Genomic DNA, 10,501 nt, shown 5'->3' on the forward strand with positions numbered 1-10,501 from the left:
TACAAAAATACAAAAATACAAAATACAAAAATACAAAAATACAAAAATACAAAAATACAAAAATACAAAAATACAAAAATACAAAAATACAAAAATACAAAAATACAAAAATACAAAATACAAAAATACAAAATACAAAAATACAAAAATACAAAATACAAAAATACAAAAATACAAAAATACAAAAATACAAAAATACAAAAATACAAAAATACAAAAATACAAAAATACAAAAATACAAAAATACAAAAATACAAAAATACAAAAATACAAAAATACAAAAATACAAAAATACAAAAATACAAAAATACAAAAACACAAAAACACAAAAATACAAAAATACAAAAAAAAACAAAAATACAAAAATACAAAAAAAAACCTGTTTTGAAACACCGTTTTGAAACTACTGTAACGGAAAGAAGGTCACTTCTTCCCACGCATCACCAAACAATCCGGCAAAAAATCCGGGAAATCGGAACAGATCGAAGTGCACGGAAGGTGTTCCAAAACTTACTGTCCCAAGACCGAAGACGAGGACGACGAGCAGGGTAATAAAAATTGATATCATCTTTTGCGCTCACAAAACAGTAAAATGGCCTTCCCTGGCTTGGTTTGACAATCTTAAGAGCAGCAGCAGCACCGGTTCGTCCCATCGGAATGAGATTTCCGAGATTGAATGGTGCGTTCTTGCAGAAGGGACAAGCGCAAAACTATACCGTAAAAGTTGAATGCCTTTTTTTCCTAGGAGGAGGGCAGGGCATCGTGAAACTAAATTTTCCGAAGGCCGTAAAGTTCTGGAAGAAACTTGTGGGGTAAACTTGGAAATTGAAGATTTCATTCAACGGAAAATTAAAAAAAAAAATTTCACAGCTAAAATGTCTAACAATTGGCCACATACCCTATCTTTCCAAAGGCAAGTAAGCTAAATTAAGGGTTGAGGGAGCATTCTTGCGACACACCAAATGTCAGAAATTCTTGGTTCGCACCATTTGGAACCATTCCTCGAAGGTGCCACCGAGAGAAGGAAAGTCAGGTGTGCAAAAAATATTTGCAAAAGAAAAACATACGCCCCGCTCTGCCTCAAGTTTCCTTTTTTTTTTTTTTGTTGGTACAAGGTAGCGCCGGATGGAATTTGTGCCTGTGTCTGGATGTGTATTAATTTCATGCTTATGTGAAAATTCCTCTGTTCAGTACATTTACTTGAGGTTTTTCGTCGCTGCAAATGAAGAATTTGTGTGTGTGTGTGCTGTTTAGTTTGGAAAAGGTTGGCTTTCGGGTACTGCTTTTTCCACCAGTTACTTGTACTTGGGTGGTGTGGAATGTGCGAGTTATGTGAGCTCTTGACACTTGCGAGGTGGAGCTAGGACAAGCGAAAGGAAAATCTGATGAGTTTTGTTTTTTTCTTGATTTAGAATTTATTTTAGTCTTTTTTTTTTTGTTGATTAAATAGATTTGATGAACAACTTCAAAAATGTTTCAAAAAAGAGGTTGAATGATGATTTTGTACGATGTTGTGCGATTGTATGTGACTTTGTGTGTGATTTTGTGTAATTGTGGTTGGTGGTGTGGTGTGGGATTTTGTGTGAAATTGTGTGATTCGAAATTCCACGGAACTGTCAACAAAAACTGTCTAAAATTTAAATTGTTTAACACAACGCTCAGACATGTGTGAGTTTTTACCGTCAAGCAAAAAAAAAATCTAACGTCGGTGTCTCAGAAGAAAAGTAGGCTCGCTGTCAGATAAAAAGTAGACAAAAACAACATAAACTCACTAGACAAAAAGGCAAACGTTCAACGTCGTGATATCTTTTCTACGCTTCCGAAATCATAAAAAATGCCTGACTTTTTGAGCTCCTCTCAACCTGTCCTGAGACTAACATCCGCCGGAATAATTTATGACTTCAAATTTGGTGCATATTCTTCTCATTTTATATTTCATTATTGTTATTATTATCATCCACCTGAACAAAAAAACAAAGAGGTGTACCTTCTTCTCCCAAGATTCAACCAGCAGTCAACAAACGGCAGCACGTTGAGTGAAATGGAGCGCAAATGCTCTTCCAGCTGCAACCGGAGAAGGACGCGGGTCGTTCCTGTGGGGCGGACAAGGATTTGTGTATCCATATTTGGAATATTTTTCATATTTCCCCCCGAACTGAGATTTGAGACGGATGCGGAGGCAACCCTTTTCGCCACGCGACCTTCCTGGGAGTTTTTTTTTTTGTCCCCCTCCAAGCTCTTCATCATTTTCCAGCATCCCGCACACAGATGATGATGGTGATGGTACGAAGGACTTGTTGGATGGAATTTCCTCCCAACTGTGGTGCACTGCCTGGAAGCGTCGAACGAGACGAGATGCGGACTCGATGGAATGGAACGGAATCCCTTTTCTGCCGGAGGGGGGCAGGGCAGGGCAGCTCTGGGGACGGTAAAAGGTATGCAAAAAATCCGCAATCCCTGACAGGACTGATGGGGTGGACCACAGGGGAATACCACAACAGGAGAGAGAGACACTTCCGGGGTTGTAAGTGGCTAAGCACATTGCCTTGCCGACCATTGGCAGCTGACTTTTGAGAGATTTGGTTTTTTGCTAGGGGGAAAACTCATGTGTATTTAAGATTTAAGCTAAAGGAAATGCTTTCGCTAGTTGTCAGGAAAGTAGAAATCCTTCGAATAGCGCCAAGTTGTTGTGGCAATAGTAGGCTTTGCCCCTTTTTCAACAGCTAACGGAACTCCCCAAACCACGTGCTCGATCCAATCCAAGTAGGCTGTGACGCGAGAGAACACATTGCCTCCTTTGATGTTGCCTTGTAGATCCTTGGCCACTCCAATCTGGGTAAACATGCAGTTTCGAGTGTTGACCGTCTGCAACGGACCTCCAACGATGCCATTCCGGACACCCGTGTAGTGATCCGTGACGCAGAGTTCTTCCTTGGATGCTGCACCTTGACATTGCTCATTGGAGACTACCCGGCTATCAACGCTTTCGTAGAACTCTTTAGTCGTCGTACTTTGACCTCCAAATCCGGTCAACAGAAGAGTGTCGTACAGGTTCTCCGTAGCTCGATTTGCCAAACAAGCCGGTAAGAATCTTCTAGCAAACTTCAAAGGATTTGTCAACTCTAGCAGCATTATCAAATTGCTGGAAGAAATTTCGTCGTAGTTCGGATGCAGGTACTCCTGCTTGACTGGATTGTCGGCTTGACCTCCAAGACGCACCTTCAAGCGCTCCCAATCCACGTCCATCGTGATTTGTCTGTAAAAAGATCACCATAAAACAATGTCAACGACTACAACGTGATCCTCACTCTTTCAAACTGGGCGCCTTCGTCAGAACAAACTTCTCACTGATGATGCTTCCGCTAAGAACGTAACGCTGCTTGCTGTCGACGATCATGACCTGGAAAAATTACGATCAGTTTACGTCGATCATCAAGGTTAGTTTTCCTACCGTGTGCGGCGATCGCGCATTCATGCAAACTCCATTAGGCTGCTTCTCCGCGATCTTGGCGTACTCTTGGCACTCTGAAATGATCGAGCTTGATCGATGATCTTCCCCAAAATTCACAAACAACTCACTTATTTCACTGATCCTCTTCGGAACATCCACGTCCTGCTCTCCACCGCCCATGGTCAACCGCTTGATCCACCCGTAAAAGTGCGCCACGTTGGTGAACACCACGTACTTCTTCGTGTCGCAACTTCCCGTTTCGGACAACCCCGCAAAGGACGTGATCCCGCGTAGTTCCCAGCGATCACCAGCCAGGATGTACATTCCTCCACCGCTATCCCCGCGACACACACTGGTTCCTAAAAATGATCACCAATTACTCAAAGGATTCCCTAGCGATCATACCATACGAACCATTGCGATCACTCGCACAGAAAACTCCCGGCGATATAAACCGTCCAAACAGATCCGGATCATTTTGTACGCACTCGGTGTTGCTGACCACTGGCATCGAAGCCGTCTTCAGCTGGTTCGAAACAGCTCCATCCTCCGTTTCACCCCAGCCCACAACCCAACCCCGCTGATCGACCAGATCATCCCCACCCTGAATCCCCTCCAAGCATATCGGTATCACCAACTCCGAAAACGTCACCGTACTGCTCAGCACCAGCAACGCGATGTCGTTCCTGTTGCGCTCAAACTCCTCGTGAACGTGCACCTCACTGACCTTCACCGGCCGCGAACTCTCGCGAAGATCGTGCTTCCCCAGCTGAACCTCGATCCTCGCCGGTCGCAACGACCGCCGCTGGGAATCCACGACGCAGTGCGCCGACGTCAGCACATGTCGCTGGTCAATCAACGTCCCACCGCACTTGTAGCTCGACCCGTGGTAAATCGCCGCGTGCCACGGCCACTGACCCAGCTCGGCGGTACGACCGCGGAGGATCAGCTGAACACCGAATCGTTTCCGGATACCGCACCGAAACAGTGAGTTGGTGATCGACCCACCTTCATCGGCCGCGATCAGCTGGGACAGAAGAAGTGCGACCGCAACCGGGAAGAGACGCATCCTGACTGAGCTAATCAGCAGATGGGAATAACCTAACCGGTTAATCCGCGCGATCGCGTTCTTGCAACAAACCTTGACGTGTTTGTAAACAAGATCGCAATCGCAAACCCCCACTAATGTGTGCTCGTCTTAGCAGCTTCGCGATCAGTTCTACTCGAGATGTTGCGCCTCGCGGTGATCACGGCGTTGATCGCGGCGTTGATCGCGGCGACCTTACAGCAGACCAGTGAGTACAAGTTCAAGTGTGGCGTTCGGCAGTTCAACCTAACTGGGTTGGCCACAAGCCACGACTGGAGCGCGGCCGGCGATTGGCCGTGGCACGTGGCCGTTTTTGTCCAGCCGGAAGAGGTCGAAGGTCACGTGTGCAGCGGGGTGTTGATCAGTCTGAAGTTTGCGCTGACGACCGATGGCTGTGTGACTAATCGCGATGGAGTGCAGAGCTGGGCTAAACATACGACGCTTCAGTTGGGAAGGGAGACGATCGGCGAGCAAACTCAGCGGTACCAGGTGTTTAGCATCGAACGGTTTGGCGATCTAGCACTGTTGAAGTTCAACGATCTGGATTTTTTTACGTCGTATATTCAACCGATCTGTATCAATCAGGTCGCGAGTGGGAAAGGGAAGTTTGGAACTGTGGTTGGTTGGGACAAGGAGGATCGACTGACAGGGATCAAGCTTAAGCTCGTTGGCAATGATCAATGTGATGAAAAGTCCGACTCTGACGTGTTATGTCTCAAGAATGATCCTAATATTTGTGATGATGGTGAAATAGTCTACCTTCGACGGGGAAATTCCTGGTTCATGGGTGGTTTTATGTCCAACTTCTGCGGTACAAACGTTTTATTCAATGGTCTGCTCAAATACGTATCCTGGATCCGAAGGATCACCAAACTTCACTATCTGGAAGGTATAGCGCCGAGTGATCGCGTAATCCTCGATCCTTATAAGTTCATCTCAATTACAGAATCCGACGAAAGCTGCCAACCGATCGACGTAGAACCAGAGCCCTTCTACTACCTTTTGAGCCACTTCCCCTCGAGCTGCGGTAAGTACACCATCAACAAGATCGCCGGAGGACACGCCGCAAGCGTGTTCGAGTTCCCTGGATGGCGATCGTACTGTACCGGGAGGACGGTTCCGACAAGCTATCTCCGCTCTGCATGGGATCGCTGATCAATCAGCGCTACGTGATGACCACGGCGCAGTGCGCCAATGGAGATCCGTTCAAGCCGTGAGTTGACGACGATCTTTGAATCAACGGGATCTGATAATTTCCTCATTTCAGTTATCGAGTCAGACTCGGTGAACACACGATCGACCAGGAGGAGGACTGCAACGCCAACGGGGGTCGTAACGAGACTCGGCATCGGATGAAAAGCCTGCGCAAGGCGATCGTATCCTCAGTTGATGAGGCAAAGTGTCGAACTCAGTACGCACTGTTTGGGCTGACGCTGGCGGAGGATCAGTTTTGCGCTGAAGCCGGGGCTGGTTCCAGCGGAAGTAGCTGCCACGGAGATGTGGGAGCACCGCTGGGATACACGGCCGGGTACTATGGCACGCAACAGTTTGTCCAGTTTGGGATCGCGGCGTTCGGGACGTTCGGTTGCAGGGAGGCACCGTCGGTTTACACCAACGTGTCCGTGCACGTCGGGTGGATCATTGGGAATGTTAGACCGTAAGAGTTGGAATTTTCGAAATAAATTACTTTTTTTCATTTTGAGAAGTCAATTAAATATTGTCAGTAGCTTTCTTTGTGTGATCTTGTGGGTTTTTGTGTGATTGTGAGCGATTGTGAGACATTTTGTGTGATTATGTGGGACTTTGTTAGAACTCTGTGTGGTTTTGAGTGATGTTGTGTGATATTGTGAGTTCTTGTGTGATTATGAGTGATTATGAGGGATTGTGTGTGGTTATGTGGGATTTTGTGGGATTGTGTGTGATCTTGTGAGTTCTTGTGTGATTTTGTGGGATTGTATTGGATTTAGTGAGTTTGTGTTCTAGCGTTTTTGATAGTATTGTTGTAAGTGTGTATTTTTGAGGTGAGTTTCCACAGAATGATAATTTCCTGAAATAATCGTAATTTCTGGTTCACTTGTTTTTACTCAAGTTTAAGGGCCAAGGTAAACTCCACGCAACACTCCCCCAAAAACGTTCATTGTTTTCCCCAGCGTAACGTTAGCCATAAAATTAGTTGCGCTATCACAACAACCCAAACTTGGAAAGCTCGACACACTCAGCGCCTCCCGCTGATGCACCTGCCGAAAAGTGTAGGCACTTGGCAAACAGTTTTATCTCGCTAAAAATCTCAATAAAAACTCGCAAAATTGGCCCCCTTCAGCACAGCACACAACTTTCGCCAAAAAGCATCTAAATTTTCGCTCCAGAACATACTCGCACTTGTGTATACGTACGCTCGTACGAAACTTTGAACAATTCAACATTAAAACCGGAGAGGATGTCTTACGCCCCTAATATGTACCGACGAGGGCGGAAGTTTTGCCCGGTTTTACCGCGCGCTCCGCCCTCCACCCACCACCACAACGATTCGTCACGCAGTCTAGCAGAATAAGCCGTGTGTCGTTCGAGAATAACTTTTGCATAAAGCAAATACTCCTCCCTCTCTCTCTCTCTAGCTCGGAAAAAGCCAAGATATTTCAGTAGTACAGAGAACGAAACATAAACGCCCGGGATTATAATGAGAAATTATGTCAAGCATTAAGTCTTATGCGCTACCGAGAAGGGCTTTTTCAGTGGAAGAAAGGGAGGAAGGAGGTGCTACTGAACCACCCTAAGCCGGTGACGCTGGAATGTGTTTGGCGAGTGCTTTTATAAACATACACAGCGCCGAAACGTAAAACCGCTTGGAAATATTTCAGTTTCTTTCCTCCCGACCAACCTTTGTCCTCAATTTGAACGTTGTCTAAAGTCGGAAAGTGCTAGGAAAGTGCCCGGTTGAAGAGCAAACGCAACAATTCAGGCCTCTTGCAACAGTGGCGGCGCATAATTGGTGCGAAAAGAGACCTAACCTCTAAGCGAGTTCGCGTCCAGACGTCGACGAGAACGCACTGCCATTTGGCTGAGTCTAAGGTCAGGGTAGGCACTGAAATATGAACAAGTTAAGGTTTAAGGTCAGTCATGTTTAGTAAAAAATTGGTTTAAAAGTCAATGTAAACAAAATTAAAAAAATATTTTAAAAAAACCTTTACTATGACGACACCAGCCTAATACGACACAGTCGTTTCGAGCTGTTTCGTTTGAGGACTAGAACAAAATGCAAAGTCAAGCCGATTTAAGCTGCATAAGCTCTGTTGTGTGCAAACAACAAGAGCGGTGGCATTTGCCCTAATTTCAGTTGCAAAAACGTTGCACTTGTTAAAGTTTCATGACATTCGTGAAAAAAAAACTCAACAACAAGAATCACCCTTAAATCCTTCCTCTTCCGGGAGTCAAAACTCACCGTTCCAGTCTATGATTTATTGCTACACCTACGCAGGCTTCCTCCACGCTGAAATTGGCTACATTTCGTAAGCCTTTCCAAGAGACGCACTCGCGGATTCGATTCCCGTCGGCAATAAATAACACCCTAATAAGAAACAAATGAACTCGAAATGGCACAACACCTCCCGCCCTCCCCCGCACACGTTTTTTCCAACGATAAATCAACCTGTTGTTGTTGTTGTTGTACTCCTAGCTGTCTGCCTGCCTGTAATTGCCCCCCAAATCCCAGAGATTATACCGCGCTGTGCTGAAGAGTGCAGAATTTTAATTTTTTGAGCGCCATTTTTATGGACAGAAGAATGGAGCTCTTCTTTTTTTTCGGCTGCTTTATGGAACGTAATTTGGACGAGGAGCACACTCGTCCCGCGGGTTTTGTCCATTTTCTATTCATCATAACACCATCACACGGAACGCGCGAGGTCTAGCTGGAGTCAGAAAATCGGTTAGGAATAGGGAGCAGCGTTGGGTGGAGGACGACCATCGGCATCTATGGAAGATGGTAGGGTGACCGGAAATTTGAGGGGTTATGAAAAAACTATGTGAAATGTGCAAAATGCATTCAAGATCTAACGTCATCAAACAATTCACAAAAAAACACAATAAAAATTTAAAAAATAAAGGAAATTACATCAATTAAAACAAAATTCCACAAAACACTTCAAGCACCATATTTAGCTAAGTTTTCGACTCTGTTATTTCGGATCAATTCTTCACAAAGCCGTTTCGCCATTCTAGGATAATTTATCAGAAAAAAAAAAACAAAATATTTGGAAGTAACAACAAAGTTTCACCTGAATCATTGATTTTCAAAAATTTTCTCAAAGAATTGAAGTTGTATTGTATAAAAATAATATTTAAAAAAAATCTTGAAGCGATACAATTTCAAAAACATTTTTTACGTGAACCATTGTAATATTCAAGCAGTCCAAAAATTGCTCAATTCCAATATTTAAAAATTTAAAAATTTGGTCAAAACTCCACATTTTTTCAGAAAATTTCAATATTTTTTTTATTTTTTTTTTTTATATTTACAAAAAAATGGTTTTGGCATTATTTTTAAAGCAAAGGGGCATTAAAAAACATTGTTTTCGTTTCTCGCCAAAATATGTTTTTTGCTTAATAATTGTTAAACTACCTACTTTTCCTGTCTTTTCCAAATGACGATCAGCCTTCTTTTCTTCAACAAAAATAATAGAATCAAAACATATACTGAATAGGTCTACTTTTCATAATTTTCAGGAAACCTAAAAAAAAATACAATTTTAAAAACATTTTGCACGTGAACCACAGTAATAATGAAGCAGTCCAAAAAAAATTCCATTCCAATATTTGAAAAATTTCAAAAATTTTGTCAAAATTCCACTATTTTTCAGAAAATTTCAATAGTAAGTTTTTTAATTTATTTTTTTTATATTTACAAAAAATTGGGTTTGGCACTATTTTTAAAGCAAAGATCATTAAAAATCATTGTTTTCGTTTCTCGCCAAAATATGTTTTTTTGCTTAATAATTGTTAAACTACCTACTTTTCCTGTCTTTTCCAAATGACGATCGGCCTTCCTTTCTTTCAAAACATATACTGAAAAGGTCTACTTTTCAGAATTTTCAGAAAACTTCAAAAAAAAAATTAATGCTTTGCCCTGTTTTTTTCTGAAATTATGCAACGGCAATGTCATCCTTCAAAATGTATGTCAATGTTAACAATTTTAAATTCATTTCTTCATAATCAGCATGTTTCTGCTCGTTTGAACAGAATTTATTTTTGCAACAAAAAAACAAGGCTGGTGTAAAATGCATTTTAAAACACTTTTTTCATTCAAATTAGGAAAATTGGTTTTTCTCGGTGTAACCAAGTAAGCCCATTTTTTTGTGAATGACAAAATCATTGATAGATAAGATTTTGTACATAAAAAAATAACCCCTTGTGAAATTTTCTTCCCGAGCAGACGGAAATAACTTGGGAATAACATTTTTTGATATTTGAAAATACTAGGCCAATAACATATTTTGTTATTTATAGCAAGATTTGCTATTCGTCGTTATGTTTTTTTTTTTTTTTTTTTTTTTGTTATTGGATTGTTATTGTAATAACAGACTAATAACATTTTTAGTGATTCTACGAAAAAATCTTTGTTATTATTTTTTGTTATTTTAACAACTAATCCGATCATCCCAATAACAGTTGGAGTTATTCTTCCATAACAAAAAAATGTTATTTTTGTACAACCAATATCAGACCAATAACAAATGTTGTGATGATAACATAAACTGTTATTAAATCCTTATTCAAAAATGGATTTTTGAAGAAGATTCCATAACACTTTCTGTTATTTAACAGTATTTGTTATTGAAATGGCATGAATTTTGTTAGCACCGTCTGCCCGCGTTAACAGTTTCGAACAAATATTTTCATAATTTCAAAATCACGACTTTGAAATGTTTGTAGCCAAAATATTAATTTTAAGTCCTCACAAAGTGTTAGTC

At 42.0% G+C, this 10,501-nt stretch overlaps 2 protein-coding genes across 3 annotated transcripts; one reads left to right on the forward strand and one right to left on the reverse strand.

Annotated features, from left to right (window-relative positions):
- Positions 1-1,906: 1,906 nt before the first annotated feature.
- LOC6035178 (polyserase-2) lies at positions 1,907-4,554 on the reverse strand. Its single transcript, XM_038257759.1, has 5 exons — positions 3,866-4,554; positions 3,580-3,810; positions 3,452-3,525; positions 3,309-3,400; positions 1,907-3,256 (listed from the first exon to the last, which is right to left on the reverse strand). The coding sequence occupies exons 1-5, from the start codon at positions 4,518-4,520 to the stop codon at positions 2,644-2,646; spliced, it is 1,665 nt and encodes a 554-aa protein (XP_038113687.1). The 5' UTR covers positions 4,521-4,554; the 3' UTR covers positions 1,907-2,643.
- A 103-nt stretch (positions 4,555-4,657) lies between these two features.
- On the forward strand, positions 4,658-6,225 carry LOC6035179 (serine protease grass). Of its 2 annotated transcripts, XR_005277774.1 has the most exons (3): positions 4,658-5,427; positions 5,485-5,751; positions 5,806-5,887. XR_005277774.1 is itself a non-coding variant. In XM_038257773.1 (2 exons), the coding sequence occupies exons 1-2, from the start codon at positions 5,627-5,629 to the stop codon at positions 6,197-6,199; spliced, it is 519 nt and encodes a 172-aa protein (XP_038113701.1). In that variant the 5' UTR covers positions 5,497-5,626; the 3' UTR covers positions 6,200-6,225. The 2 variants fall into 2 exon arrangements, 1 of the variants encoding a protein (XP_038113701.1); XM_038257773.1 differs by lacking the exon at positions 4,658-5,427 and having other exon boundaries at positions 5,497-5,751; positions 5,806-6,225.
- The last annotated feature ends 4,276 nt before the right edge of the window (positions 6,226-10,501 follow it).

This window comes from Culex quinquefasciatus, chromosome 1 (assembly GCF_015732765.1).
Source record: "Culex quinquefasciatus strain JHB chromosome 1, VPISU_Cqui_1.0_pri_paternal, whole genome shotgun sequence".
NCBI classification, from domain to species: domain Eukaryota; kingdom Metazoa; phylum Arthropoda; class Insecta; order Diptera; family Culicidae; genus Culex; species Culex quinquefasciatus.